Source organism: Rhynchophorus ferrugineus, unplaced genomic scaffold, assembly GCF_030347505.1.
Source record: "Rhynchophorus ferrugineus isolate W39M unplaced genomic scaffold, kcgeb_rfMv2 rfM7, whole genome shotgun sequence".
NCBI lineage: Eukaryota > Metazoa > Arthropoda > Insecta > Coleoptera > Curculionidae > Rhynchophorus > Rhynchophorus ferrugineus.
The window spans coordinates 34,566,106-34,582,412 of NW_027472586.1; the positions used below are offsets into that span (position 1 = coordinate 34,566,106).

The 16,307-nt window shown below is 30.1% G+C and overlaps 1 protein-coding gene across 4 annotated transcripts; it reads left to right on the forward strand.

Moving 5' to 3' along the window:
* The first annotated feature begins 6,366 nt into the window (after window positions 1–6,366).
* LOC143200265 (transmembrane protein 65) lies at window positions 6,367–15,652 on the forward strand. Of its 4 annotated transcripts, none has more exons than XM_076410695.1 (6): window positions 6,367–6,422; window positions 6,513–6,853; window positions 7,032–7,157; window positions 10,633–10,674; window positions 11,655–11,722; window positions 12,283–15,652. In XM_076410695.1, the coding sequence occupies exons 2-6, from the start codon at window positions 6,541–6,543 to the stop codon at window positions 12,586–12,588; spliced, it is 855 nt and encodes a 284-aa protein (XP_076266810.1). In that variant the 5' UTR covers window positions 6,367–6,422; window positions 6,513–6,540; the 3' UTR covers window positions 12,589–15,652. The 4 variants fall into 4 exon arrangements, with proteins under 4 accessions (XP_076266810.1, XP_076266808.1, XP_076266812.1 ...); XM_076410696.1 differs by lacking the exon at window positions 6,367–6,422 and adding an exon at window positions 6,440–6,456; XM_076410693.1 differs by having other exon boundaries at window positions 6,400–6,853.
* The last annotated feature ends 655 nt before the right edge of the window (window positions 15,653–16,307 follow it).

The following is a 16,307-nucleotide window of genomic DNA, read 5'->3' on the forward strand; positions in this document are numbered from 1 at the left end:
CAATCAAATTCATAGAGAAACAGACGTCCCCCAGGTTCACGATTTTATATCCGAGGTTTACTCGAGATATTTCTCTACTCTTCGTCTCTCGGACAATAGATGTATTACCGAGCTGGCCGATATTTTAGACCAATAACTCATTCGGGTCTTCGTAGCCTTATTCTATCACAGCCGACACTACGCCGTCGTGCTCTAACTCCAGATTGTCTCGACCTTCTCCGGTGAGCGATTAATTCATGTACCGCAAGCTGCGTGGTGTGATAACGACGCCACGTCCTTGCCTGGCCCTTGTGCCTCTTAACGGTGTTACCGGTTACGGGCACCCTCCTTACTAACAGTAAGAAGTATCAGTTAGGGTCATTGGATTAGCTGATAGGGTGGGGTTTAGTGGGTAGCCCAACTCGCTTATTCCTGCAGGCCTTCCTGACCAGGAAGACCAGGAGGATTTCAGTTGTTTACTTTTAGTTACTATTTTCCGTTCTACTAGTTCATTCGACTAATTTTTAACGTTCAGGCCTTTCGTCGTAGGCGCGACCTTGACTTTTATAGCCCATTGAAATAATGACCACCGAGTTATCTGGTGAAAGATATCCCAACGATGTCTTTAACTATAAGGTTAATAAGAGGACAGCAACTTTCTATCAAATCAAGAATTTTAACAAGTGAATGTGAATAGAAGACTGGCAATTTTAGAAATGAATACGATATGCGGGAAATCCACATTTTTAGATCCTAGATTTAAAAAGCAGGATTTGGTATTGCAAATAATTCTTAGGCGATACAAAAAGTTATCACAAAAGAGGTATCTTGAATTCTAACTTCAAAAAATACAAATATAGTTCCATAACTCGAAATTCGAGACAGCACTACTGACCAAGAATGTATTGACAACTGGAGATAGTTTGATAAAAAAAAATGGCTAGAATGAAAGAAGTAATTACTCCAAGTACTGCAGCAACTTTACAGATTTAGCAGTATTTGGAAATTCCATTTATTGGGCGTTTAGAAAACCCATTGGATTTTTGGCAAACCCATAAAATGAAACTAGCTGAGTTCTATCAGTTACACGTAAAATATTCCTCTATACCCACAATATCTGTCCCCTGGGAACGAGTTTTTTGAAAATTTGGGGAAATAATTAACGATCAAGGAAATCGCCTCACGGGAGAAAAGTTGAACATGATAATATTCACATAATTTAAAAATATTTCCGTTCAAAAATAAATAAAACTTTTATTTAGAAAGGGTCTGGTAGTTATGTACGATCATTTTTAGGTTCATCATGGATTAGATTTTTCAATGATTAGGTATATGTTTACATTTTATTTAGTAGTTATGGTTATTGAAAATCTTTAGGTTTTATTTAAGTTGTATGTATAATTTATATTTATTATACTATGTTATTTAAAAATAGCAATTAATATATTAAAACAGGATAAAATATTTGTGGTGATATTATTCCATTCCTTTTTACACATCCACAGAACATTCAGTATAAAAGTAATCCTACTTCCTTTAAAATTATATTATTTATTACATGATAATAGAAATTAGTAATTTTTTTGCATTTCTTTTTTAAAGTTATAACCTGAATGAATATATATACATCTCTGTTTCGTTTATACTACCATTGGAGAATATAAAGACATTTAAAATTAACTGCTCCAAGCATTTATCTCCGTCCTTTCCTATCTCACATTTTATACAGACAAGAATTCGTACATCTTCGTCTGACATCACGAATGAAAAAAAATGGTTTTGCGGAGAAAACAAATGAGATGTGCCCGCTTTATCGGAATGTGACAATTTTATCCCAACGAGGATAACAAGAATCGTCTGTTTTCTTTGGTTATAATATATTTTGATATATTAGATATTATTTGTTTGTTCTAATTATTTGATTGTTATAATATATTAGATTTTCAAAATCACAATATTAAATTAATTTGATGTCTGGTGAAGCAACAGAGAGACAGAAAAATTGTTCTTGCTTAAGCACTGTTATTAATTGATATTTATCTGCAGAGCAGACATAGTATATCATTGTATTAAAAGTAATTCTGAAGGTTGTTTATTTTATTCTGTATATTTTGGTGATATTAACTTCTGATTAATTTCTGTTTTCATTACTAAATGTATTTCTTAAGAAAGAAGTAACCGAATATTGCAGTTAATTTGTGCATCAAAATTTAAAATCATACAATATTAACAATTATAAAACAGTTTCATTTCAAACAGTTTTTTTCAGAATTTTAATTGGAACACAGGGACATAAGACAAAGCAGGAAACAATAGATAAAGGAAAACCATAGAAGCAATAGAACAAACTAAACATGAGCTATCTGCAAGGGCGAGATCGAAGAGTGAAACATTTATTTAAGCAAAGAACTATTCAATTAAAAATTACATAAAGAAATTATTCTTTTAATCAGCTTAGTATGTTTAAATTGCTTTTTTAGTATATATGTTAGGACAGAAATATGGATGAAATATAAAAACTATATGAAGACATAAAAGAAGTAATGAAAATATGCAGGATTTAAAATTACACTAGATACATAATTCACATAAATGGAACACATAAAATTGGTAAAGCCAAATATCAATTCCAAAATATATTGTTTGTTTTAATTTATAGACGTGTATTATTTAATTTATTCTTCCATACTTATGTTTATAACATTAATTAAAGAAATATGATGTATACTTATATTGCATACTTATATATACTGTAGAAAATTATTTTTTTTATGTATGCTCTGAAGATATTCTCATTAAACATTTCTGAAAATAATGCTATTTTACTTATAATATTTTGTTATAATATTCAGCGGTGTAGTAATTTATACTTATTATTACTTTGTTGATTATTGAAAGTTAAATTAAAAGGAATTTAAAAAGTATTAGTGAGTGTTATTTCTTGAGATAGTTTACATATATTTTAATATGTTGTAATATATAGGCATTTATTATTTTTAACATTATTTTAGTAACACATATCAAACATGAAAAACATAGTTAATTTAATATATGGTGGTCGAATTTGTGCCATTGGGCGATCACACGAAGTCTGACAGGTAAGAAGTAAATCCTTGGAGTGTGATGTTCCCCTGGCCGCCACCCTCTGTAACCTCTACAGTGTCTAGAGAACACCAAAACCTTGCGTACATGTAAATTTTTTTCAGCCATATTCAGGATAGAATGCGAACATTTCGATAAAGTCACTTTCAAAGAGTAAACGGAATAGCCGCTTAGCGCTTAGCATAATAACTCACAAACTTGTGAGTAGAATATCATGACATTTTAACAGCTTTCTTTTGAAGGTTTGTATTAAGCGGTGAATGGAAGCAAACTAGCGCCTCCTATGTGTTAGGACCGATACTTTTCAGCCCATGTGTTATAAGCTCACAATATCTTCTTTCTGAAACGGAGAGATAAAAATGTTGGAAAATACTTCAGGTGAGAAGATTCAGCAGTTAAATATAAAAAAACCAAGATCATTTTAATAATGCTATTCCATGTTAAATAAAACATACGGTATTAATGTCATCATATCAGTTTCACTTTTGATACCTATACCTATTACATTACCTATTTTTATAGGTAATTTCTAATTTTCAAACAGTATACATGTAAACTGAGATATGTAAGCTATCTTTAAAGATTATCTATATCCATTATCTAAATTTAAATATTTAATAATAAAACATACTGTAAGGTTCACGTGTCTTGCCATAGCCGGTACTAGGAGTGTTGATCTCCAATATATTGATATTTAAAAAAATATCGATATATTGGAGGAAAGAAATATCGATTTTTTTTACAATAGGTATAAAAAATATTGATATTTTACAAAAAAATATATCGATATTTTTAGGAAAAAATAAAAAAATGTGAAATGTTAGTCTAAAAAATTAATAACCTTTAAAATTAAGTAAATATCAAAAAATATCGGCTCAAAAATATCGATATATAGACCAAAAATATCAATATTTCGATATATCGATATTTTAAAAAATATCGATATATCGGAGGAAAAAAAGTATCGATGTTTTTTGCAATAGGTATAAAAAATATTGATATTTTACAAAAAAATATATCGATATTTTTAAGAAAAAATTCAAAAAAGTTAAATATTAACCTAAAAAATTAATAACCTTTAAAATTAAGCAAATATTGGCTCAAAAATATCGATATTTTTTGCAATAGGTATAAAAAATATTGATATTTTACAAAAAAATATATGGATATTTTTAAGAAAAAATTTAAAAAAGTGACATAAACGAATCCAACTCCAATAGGTATAAAAAATATTGATATTTTCAAAAAAACAGTAAGTATAAAGAAAATGAGTCTAAACAATTAATAACAGTAAATATCAAAAAATATCGGCAACAATATCGATATATAGGCCAGAAAGTTGATAAAGATAATGATAAAGGTAATGATAAAAATAATGATAAAGGTAATAATAAAGGTAATGATAAAGATAATGATAACGATAGTGATAAAGATAATGATAAAGATAATGACAAAGATAATGATAAAGATAATGTTCATGGTAAAGATAATGATAAATGATAATGATATGTTACAGTGAGTACTTTTTTATTTATATCCAAGTATAGCTGAAACTGTCAACAGTGAGCAACTAAGGCAAATTGAAGTTATCGTGTCTATCGTCGCTATGTCACTGGTGCTAATAATACAAATAAATAAAAGGGCTCCACAGGCAGTTTACTACGAGAACTACGAAGTTCTCCAATATCGATAGGAGAAAAATGTTACACATTGCATACATTCTTAATGCTCCTTTATGCTCAAAAGCCAAAAGAGGTATAGACAATTTGCGTTCTTTTTTTACACAGATACCCTTAATTTTACATTTCGGATCAGTCCGGTCGTGCTAGAGTGTTACATCCCTAGCTACTCCAGATAGTCATTCCTCTAATAAAAGCATGGAAATCGAAAGGTATGAAAATCAAATGAAGTGTAGAATGAATGCATCATCATCATTAAATATTACAATATTATGAGCGCACTAAATAAACACTGTATTTAAATAGCATGTTGGGCCATAGTTCAGAAGTCTTTGGTATTAAATAGTTACAACTTACCGTATCATCATAACACTACACCACTTTTTCACTGTTGATTGACTCGTTTCGACAACTATAGAATTATGAGTTTATATCAAAGTGTTCCAGATCCAAAATTCCAGCTATTTTTTATTACAAAATACGACGTATATTTATTTAAAAGATATTATATAAACTTCCTTGTCACAGTTAATCATATTAGTTTATTATACAAACAGTTCCTGTTATTTGTGGTGAAATATTTGGCGTATCGTATAACATTTAAAATAATCAAATATATTTCAGAATGGGACATTGGGTCGCTTATGGTTTGTCATGGTGTAAAAACTGTTAAGACAAAAAAAGTTAGTAGAAAAAGATAAACGTAGGAATAACAATTAAATAGGAATTATTAATCGTAATAGTTACTAATAATTCATTGCAGATATATTGTTTTTGTTTTTCTTACAATTGTTGAGTTGGAATGGTTAATAACAGATTTTAGTTTGGATGAACTCGATCAAGCAGATTGAAGAAGAACTCACTTGAATACAATTTTCTTTCCTTTTTTTTAATAATAACAGGTCAATTGAAAAGTCCCCGGCCTGACACATAGATGGCGCTACTAGAATTAAATCCATATGTTTTTTAGTTAACCCTAACCCTCAAAAAATGCGTGTATAAATTTGACAGCTGTCGGATCATTAGTTTGTGAATTATAGCATTTTGAGTGAAGCAACTTTTGTTATTGTGAAAAAAATGGATAAAAAGGAATTTCGCGTGTTGATAAAGTATTGCTTTTTGAAGGGAAAAATACAGTTGATGCAAAAATTTGGTTTGATGTCGAGTTTCCGGACTCTGCCCCAGGAAGATCAACCGACAAGGATTGGTATGCTAAGTTTAGACGTGGTGAAATGAGCACCGAAGACACGGTAGACGCCTAAAAGAGGTTGTTATATAGAAGTATTACTAGTTGCCTATACGACTATTAAATTTTTATAATTATTTATTCAAAAGAAACTGTTCCAAATTAAATATTAATAATAACTTATGATATTAAGAAAAATACAATTTATTTATAAATACTTTATTATAAACGTTAACATGTACATTATTTAAATAAAATAAATTGATGAACTGTTTCGTAATAATTACATTTGTGTTTTAAAACAATATTATATTTATAAAAAATACAAAAATATGTTTACTTTTTTTAAACGGTAGTCGTAATCGGTATCTCACGTCAAATTAAAAATTAATTTAGACGTATTTTGAGTTACATACAATTCAGGCGTATATCTGGCACACTTTTGATTTTGACGTTAGTTACGTTTGAGAATTTAAGTAGGTATTTTGTGCGAAAAAATAAAAATGAGTAGTGCGTGATTAATGTGCCCAGACCAGTGTTTCTACATATCGTTTTTAAAATTTTAGTACAAGAAGCTCCTAAAAATAGTTCATTATGTCACTAAACAGCAGAACTCCTCGTTTATTACTTCAACTATCGAAGTTTACCCTAAAAGGCAACTTTTGCACTCCGTCCACAACACTAACAACTTGCTTGAGATCTAACGTAAAGATGGATAAGAGAAACCTGCAACTCTATAGCGTATTGAGAGGCACTGCAGGTCACAAAGAGACAACAAGCATGACACAAGGTTTGACCAAGCTGCAAGCACAAGAACTGATCCTCAGACTGAACGACGAGGAGAGGAATATTCTAACTACTGCCCTTCACGAATATCAATCGAAACTAGTCAAAGATGAATATGAAGGCAAGTTCAGTAAAAATCATTGGTCTTGGATTGATCGTTTAGTGTGACTCGCTGTCAGACTCATTCAGCTTTAGCCTCTTCCCTTCACAACAACAGTTCTGTTTATTTTCCTTCATTGTTTTTTTCGTTTTTAGTTTGCGATTTTTATTTGATTACATCTTAGAAAACTAATTTAAAGGTCAGCTAGCAGCTTCCAGATGGAGAAGTAAATTTGGCAGGCCATCAAAACTACCGAGTTTAGGTGATGTGGATCCCACAGGCACATACTGTCCTGTACCGGAAGACTGGTTGATAAAAAAAGTTGGTAGGCATTATATTTTTTTTAATTCTCCCTTGAAACCAATAAAAATGAATAATACTGTAAAGGACTCCACAAATATCATTCAAGGTGTAATGTAGTAAAATCATTACATTTTACATCACTTTTTTTTCAAGTCTTTTATAACATTGCATGTATTCTTCTTGAATAATATAAATTCTTCGTGTACTCCAACAATTCATGAGAATATATTTATTGCTTTATTAAAGTAGGTTAAAACCTATTTTAAGAATTATATCAGATATATGTTAATGAAGTAAATATATTTTGATACATTGTTGATAGTCTGATTCATTATCTATAATCATATATATATAAAACCATTTGTAAATACCATCACATTATCATCAATCATCATTTGTCTGTTACATGTTAATTAAAAATGCATTCATATAATGCTTAATAGCTGGAATGTTCCAAATATACAATAGATTTAATTACTTCTTGGTTTCTGCAGATAATTATTGGTAAATAATCCTTAAAATGCCCTGAAAATAATAATTTAATGAACTTGAAGGTTAATCTATTCCAATGAAATTCAGACAGTACCTGTTAGTCTGGCTATTATATTTACCACAGATTAACAATGTTACCTTTATTAAAATCACTAGTTAGATAACAGGCTGTTGGCTGGAAAAAAAATGTTGGATTTTAAATATAATTTGGGAATATATATATTTTTAATTTGAGGTTTGTTCAATAATTTCTTATAAATCCTTAGATAAAAATTTAGAAGAATTCGTAACATCCAAAATTAATTATTTTTAGTTATTGTAAGCTAATAAGAAAATATTAAATTGACGAGTGTCATTCTGTATCTATATTTTGTTCTTTCGATGAAATGAATGATTGTGTATGTTTTTACATTTTCGAAAAAAAAGAGATAGTAGAAAATTAGACAGGATAAAGCCTAGTCTACTTGATAAAATAAAATAAGCCGATAAAGAAAGCAGACGATTTAATGAGTAGAATATAAAAAGTTTACTATTTTGTAATGATATAAAACCTTTTTTCCAAAAAGGGTTGATTTTACCAAATATTCTATCGGTTTCTTAAGCTTTTGTAGCCAAGAAACGTTCACCACGTAGTTTTTATTTTATCGAACCCTACCTCAAGTAATTACAAATTAATGCTATTGCAATTTAAATAATAACAACATTTTAGAAACGTGATAAAAGTCACACTTTTGAATGACTTTTTACTTTTTAGTGGGAAAATTAAATTGTTTCATTATTTTTTTTTAATAGCTGTTTTACAAATTCGATGTTATGCCCCAACAATTGTATGAGTGTACCTGGGGTAGTAGCCAATCTTGATCTTGGTTTGTTTTTTTTATAAATGTCAATTGAAAAACTCATATTGATATGTCGGAACAAAGAGGAGCAAAGTTACAATAGTCTTAATTTATTTGTCTATGATTATATAATTTATGCTACAATACTATACTATTAAGGGCTTACATGTCTTATTATAATCTCACTTTTAAAACGTGTATGGAGAAAAATATTTACTGTCGCTTTCTGTAACTTTTTTCATCTTTCGAGCGGACCTATTATCGCACTTTAGCATTTCGAAATATTGTACAATTTATCTGAAACAATGGTAATCAGAAGGCTAGTGAGTGCGTCCGTGTTGCCTTCACAAATTATGAACTTGTAAATGAGCGTTATTATGCAAGGGGATGATTTTGCCTCTGTTACTATTGTTGATCTTGCTTATAAGTCGTTTAATTGATTTCTGCAATAATAGCTTCTCTAAGTTTTAGCTGATTGCTGTTTTGCAGATTACACCATATGCATAGCAAATCATCATGGTCATTGAATATTCCGCTTCGATTTCAATGTGGGCTCTGGCTCGATGGCAATGGCTCTTTTGAGCTAACTCATGAGAGTTTGTGAGCTTTTTTCGTTCAATAAGCCCTGCGGTCTTTTTTAATATATTTTTTTATTCCTCCAGGCTGTAGTTATTAAAATTACTGCTTTTGAATAATTGAAACTAATGCGAACTAGTGAAATATGACGGAGTAGCATCACCATAAGTTTCTAAAAGACAATATTTAAGTTAAGATATATAATATATTTATCAATATATAAACGCCATCATCCCTAATCATCTTCGATTACATTGTTTAACAAACAAAAAGCAATCTTATTCCTATCAGATTTTTAATGTATTGTATTTCACTTTTTCATCCCTTTTGTGTCAATTTTATACCAGCTAGACAATGAGAATCTTTTGATAAATTCCTGGTCGATTACACTCGAATTTAAAAGTGATAATATTTTTACCAAAATGGGAACCCCCAATCTTAATAAACTTTGTTTGTATTGTACCGCTCTTTGCAATAAGCCAAAAAATATTTGCAATAAAACAACTTAATACTTAATAATATACTTTTCTTTCTGACCAGGTCTTCATTATCCAGTTCATATTTGAAGGAACTGATTGTATAGAGATTGTATCTGACTATTTCTAATTCCTAATACTGATAGATTTGGCATTTTCAATCAGAATAATTACGAATATTAAACAGCGGTTATCAAAACCAAAGCGCCAAAACAACATTTGCTGGTTTAGAACCTCTAGTTTTTATCATTAATGTTTTGAATAATTCTGCAGACCTATGGCAACAGTGTCTATCTCTATCGGCACAAACCGAATTTTATTAGCTTTTTTTTCTCTCATTTACACTAGAATAATTCTAATTAGTAAACTGAAGGGAAAATCCACTCCGAGTTTAATATGAGTTTTACATTGACGGGTTCATTGAAAAAACTTCAGTGGGAACGTGCATACCCTCCTCACTTACCATATATGCTTATCTTCGTTCCATACATTAATATCGACTGGACTACAAGCAATGTTGGGATTCACCATTTTTAATAAGTTCAAGGGCTAATCCAAGGACGCATTGACAAAGATATCCGCATTCGGTTGCAGTTAATTACACATTATTTGCAACAATAACCATATATAAAGTTCAAATAGCTAAATTATTTCTGTTTTGATAGTTAAGAGGTGCTAATATCAAAAAACAATTTCCCACTATCTGAAAATGTAAGGTATAAAAAATACTTTTTATAGTGATTTTATTAATTATGGAACAGATGATAGAATATTTGTGAATCGGAAAGGTATAAAAATACTTTTTATAGTGATTTTATTAATTATGGAACAGATGATAGAATATTTGTGAATCGGAAATAATCAAGTTCATTCCATATCGATAGCGAGCGTTTGGAAAAAATAGAGATATCTATTGGATTTAAATCGTTTTTTAAGTTAAAGAAAACAAAACTAAAACAATATTAGGTATAGAAATATACACTTCATATTAATTATTTTTAATTAATTTTTGTAAGAGCTCATTGAACAAACCTCACGCGAACTAAATTTTAAAAATATATATGAAAAGGTTTTTTTCCGGTGTTTTTTAACTTCGTTTGTTTAATGTTCACAGCCGCCTCTGTTCCCAAGCCAACGACGAAAAATTTAGTTGACAGTAAGTAACCTCAGTGTGTTTTAAATTATTACCTAGTGTGTCGATAATTCCTTTCCGGCGTATTCGAAAAAGTGAACATATTATTTATAATGGATAGTTAAAATGTATTCATTCAAAGCATTCAAACCATTTGATTTTACATATTTTGCCTATCTCTAAGAAAATATATGGATGTGATTCCAGAAGGGCAGTTTCTCTTTTAAGCTAAACCGTTCATCGAGCCATTTTTTCCAGTCAAATTTCATTTAATTGGTTTTGTTGTATGAAACGGTGAGTTGTCATGCTACGAAATCGCCTTATCCGGTCTTTGAGCGTATTATGGATGTTTTTCGGTCGATTCACAGTTCAAATTGATCATTTACTGTCGGTAGTGATCAGTATTAACTGTTTCTCTATTATTCGACCGACCATAATATACGACACCGACCTAGCCCCAACCAGACACTTAGCATGGTCTTGCAACCAAAACGACTTGGAGTCGATGGAGTAATTTCATCATATGATAACCCTCATTTTTTCGCTTGAGCTTTTCTATGTAAATCCGTTTTTCAACGCTCATTAACATTCGATTGAGAAATAACTTAGCTTCATACGTTTAAAAGTTTGCTCCATCGCTTATACTCGTTCTCGGATCTTCATCCAATAGCTACTGCAAATTCGCATCTTCAGACGGCTTCGGCCTACCAGGGCATCTCTACCAGCAAACGATGACTTTTAACGACCTTTTTCTTTTGATAAAACTAATGTTTTCAGACACACAACTCGTCATTTTCAAGAAAAAAACTAATCTATTACGCTGGCAGAACGTAACTAGTAGTAACCAATTTTACGGTTAATGTCAATAGAATCAAATGACATGTTCGAAAATCATAACAGTGTATATTTATGGCTAGTGAAATCTATTACAAAAAGCCGAAAGTAATTACTGACAGATCTGATGTATTTTGTTTTTGTACATGCTAAAAAGCCTTTATTTTCAGTTGCTATAGCGAATTCGATTCCCTTCATTGGTTTCGGCTTTCTGGATAACTTCTTCATGTTAATATTTGTAAGTGACACGTTTAATATCACTAGTTTGACAAATTTGGATCAACTTTTGGACCTGAGCAGATGAGAACGATTCTTAATATTATTTGATGCGCTGAATCCAGATCTTCAATCCGTTTGTCAAGATTGGTTCTAGTTTTCGAGCTCGCGCGTGGTGGGAGCACTATGCTCTTATAACGGGTGTCAGCTGACGTTGCATTAGACATCATTTGGAACTTATTGTCATGCTGTGATTGTGCCTCCAAGTGTATGAAAGTGCAGACAACGTTGCAAAGTATTTTTGTTGCGTTTGTGGATGTTATATATGATCGGTAAACGTGGAATAATCATGACAAATGCATGACATAATTATGACAAAGATTCGTATTTGCAGTACTTTGATTGTGCCGTAGTAGACACTGACAAATTGCAACAGGGAATACTTTAAAAATCTTGATGACGTATGTTCATTGCTTCTTTGGATAGGCTATATAATTACGTCTCAGCAGTTGCTCAGGTCCAAAACGCTGTATATTTGTGTAACAAAGAAAATCAACAGATCTGATTTTTTTTTGTTTTTAGGGAGATTACATCGACTTGTATTTAGGATCGTATTTGTGTTTATCAACAATGGCGGCCGCCGCCTTAGGAAACACCCTGTCTGACATACTGGGCATCGGCACGGCCTTCTACGTCGAGCGACTAGCAAACAGAATCGGCTTCACGCCGCCCAAACTGTCGCCCATACAAATGGACATGAATTGCTCTAGGAGGGCGGCGAACCTGGGCAGGGTCCTGGGGGTCACCATCGGGTGCTGCCTGGGCATGTGTCCGCTATTTTTCAAGCTCAAGGGTAGCTCGGACGAGGAAAAGTTGGAAGAGACTTAATAGAAATGACACGATGGCGTTCAGGCTTGCCGATAGGAGGTAAGAACCCCCAAACCACTTAGGAAATATACCCGTTACGTATTTGTTTTGTAAATATGTGTCGGTGCTTCGCTGCCTTATAGAAGACAATCAAAGTATTAGATCAGACCAAAGGCGAGTATATCATTTTATTATATGTTGTACTGTTTTAACGTGACCGTACAAAACAAAAACACGTCCAATGTCAGATAAGGATTGTTTTTTGAACTCGTAACCTAGCGTACATAGGCTACTTGATCAAATTCATAAGATAAATAGAATTTAGAAGTGAATGCATAATAAACGGCACAAAGGAAAAATGCATTCAAACATTACATGGAATTGTATTTCATAAACTACGGGTTTCTGATATGATAATATATTAAGCAAATGTCATTTAATCGATAAATATAGTCTATCCAATTAAACAACCAATGCTAGTCATCAAAATGTAACATGAGCACGTCACAGTGTTGGCGCATTAGCTTAGAATTTTGGTTTACGTTTTCCGGTCTGTAACCTCTAATTATTATCATTAACGTTTTGAAGAATTTTGTAGACATTTTCTTCAGACCAACAAAAATCGAATTTTTATATGATAGACGGATTTGTTACATATTTCAACGTATCACACAACCTTCTGTCTCACTTTAACCGGGGTAAAAGGAGAAGAAAAATCCGCCGCGAGTTTAAAACAAATTTTATATTTTCACAAACAGAATTTGTCAGTATATTCGACGTTATCTATGACGTGCATTGACTGTTTTATTCGAATTGTTTATCCATACAGGTGTTTTTTATCTGGTAAAAAAGAAAAATTATCTAGCAGTAGAAAAAAAACATTTATGTTCCTTTAGATTTTTCAAGAAAATTAATGACAATATTTTAAATACATTAATCCAAATATTTCTATAATTTTATAACAGGACATTAAGTACTTTTTAAAGTTTTCTTTCTAATTTTATATTTTTTATGCCATTTTTATGTTTTAAATATATAAAAATAAATAAAATATTTCAATAATTTTATTTAAATACGTTAAAATACTTTATTTCAAGTTTTTCAGTGAAATTTTGCGTCACTTTTCTGTCAAGATGTAATTGAAAAGAACAAGAGAAAATTTAAAGTAAATTTTTTTATACCTAACCAATACAAAAACAAATCGCTTATTATTAATTAATAGCATTTTATATGAAAAATTCTTAACGAAAACTTTGTTATTAAAATTATTTGTATTCTCTTAAATTTTATGTTATTTAGATTAAAATCCCTTATATTTAACAAAATAGAAAAAGTTACCTTAGCATTTTGAAAATAATAATTTTTGAATAAATTAAAATTCAAAATTGTACTCAAGATGTATCAATAGAATAGGAACTATTTATTAAGAAATTTTTATTTTACGTTTTTTTCTTTTTACATTTAACAAATAAGAATTCCCCCCACCTATATTTAATTACATTTTATATCATTTATTTTTATTATTTTTTAGTGAAAACTTATTTCTGTTTTTAAATTTTTTGCCACATTAATTTTTTTATTTTTTTATTATTACTCTTAGCGATTCAATCTGACCAGTTGGCAATAAACATCTGTTATTATTTGAAATAATAATATAAAATTTAAGGATATTTAAGTAAGCTCCTTTATATTTAAAAAAAACTTTCTAGTATAGCTGTTAAGGGGCTATATTACCTTGAAAAAAAATCAAAAATATTTTCTAAATCCATTTCATTCAAATCATATTAGAAAGCACTTTTTAATTTCATGTTTTTTCTTATGTTTAAAAAATAATGTAAATGTTCCTTTCGCCGCCACATGAATAATATTTGATATCAAGAATTCTTATTGGAAATTTGCATTAAATAAAGCTATATTTAAAAAATATTTTGTTGGAACAATAAGAAAGTTTATATTATAACCGTATGTAGCTATATTACCTTTGAAAAATCATAATTCTTTGAATAAATAAAAATGTTAGGAATTTTTTAGAATTATATGTTTTTTCTCTTTATTTTTTTAACAAAATTTTTAACAATTAGTTAATGTAGGGGTAGCTGTTAGCACTCTGAAAAATATACTTTTTTCGATACATCAAAGTAATTTTCTAATAAATCCGAAATGAATCATGTTTATTTGCAAGTTATTAAAGATAAGAGTTATAAAGTTGTGTGACATTTGTTCTGTGTACATATAACTTATTGCCATCTATCTTTGCTCTATTTAAATTCACTTCTAATTTCTATCTGTATTTTATTGACCAAATCCATCATATATCCTTTTTGGACAAGCTTTTACATTTTTTATAGAGTATTTCTGTATATTGTTTATTTATTTCTTGATTGCCATACACTCAGCTGCCATTCCTGAGCTACAAGTGAATTTATATATGTTTATATAATTTTTTAAAAACTTTGGGTTAATGTAACAATTGTCCTTGTAGTCATGAAATAGTTTGATGTACATAGTAGTAAAAATTGATTAACACCAGATAGCTAGGTGCTTCCAAAATTATATCACCACTTAAGATAAATATGACTAGCAACAACCTACAATGATACTCATTATGTTTCGATAAACAATAGGAATTTTATGAGAGAACAGTAATATCAAAAACTATAGGATCTCTATTAAATTAGAATTATTCCATTCTGGTTAAATTGCAACATAGTTAGTATGTAAAGTAGGTATCATTTCGACTGGTAGTATATTAAATGAGACTTGAACTATTAGGTTATAGTGAAGAATAGCTCGTTTCACAGGGTATCAAACATAGAGCAATTGTAAAACACCAACGTCCTAATGTAATAATTAATAGAAGTGTTAAGAATTGAAGCTTCCAAATTTTAGCACTGTTGTACATAATATTTTGAACAATATATTGCCAGTATATATATATTTTTATTTATACCAAATGGCTGGATAAGTTGTTTGCTTATTATGGTGGTCCCCATCATCTTTGTTCCAAACTTTGATTTGTATATAGATTTTTAATAATATAGATGTGCTTTTAATTTAATATATATATAAATATATTTATGTTGCCTATACAATGTTGTTTTATTCCTGTATAAATGTCAGAACCATAATACAGACACTGGTTCATGTGAACTAATTCACATTATCGAAATGTATGCATTAACGGACGTGATTTAAATAATAAACGTTTTATTAAAGGAACCGATTAACACATATACATATATTTAAAACAAATATTCTAACGGCTTTAGCAATGGGAAAGTCAATTACCTAATCAATCAATTTTACCCAATCAAATTATTACCGCCACGGACATTTACATTTATAAAGTATATCCATGTCCTGCGGGATTCGAATCTGCGACTACGCAGTAAAATGAGAACCATCTTATCGCCTTAAACATTGCGGCTGATGATGTTGGCCGCAGAGAGAAATATCGATATTTTGAAAACTAAGGAAGTTTGAAAAGTTTCTTTTTACCCTGCAGTCATCCATTTTCTTCTAAAAAAACATACCGCATTGAGAGGATGAGAGAAATATAACATCAACAATATTATATATTCAAACGACATAAGATGTAAAAAGGATATCAGCTAAAGTACAAAGTGCATACAAGATCATAATAAAAACTGTGAGCATAAAAAATTAAACGGATTCAGAACATTCGGTCAACTTTAGCTAAACATCAAATTCAGTTCATTAAATCCTAATAATATCCCAGA

Bases quoted from the DNA above. Each gene is read 5' to 3' on its own strand.
- LOC143200265 (XM_076410695.1), top strand. From the start codon at position 6,541: ATGTCACTAAACAGCAGAACTCCTCGTTTATTACTTCAACTATCGAAG. The intron at 6,854-7,031 runs GCAAGTTCAGTA...ACTAATTTAAAG, and splicing joins AGTCAAAGATGAATATGAAG to GTCAGCTAGCAGCTTCCAGA. The intron at 10,675-11,654 runs GTAAGTAACCTC...CTTTATTTTCAG, and splicing joins GACGAAAAATTTAGTTGACA to TTGCTATAGCGAATTCGATT.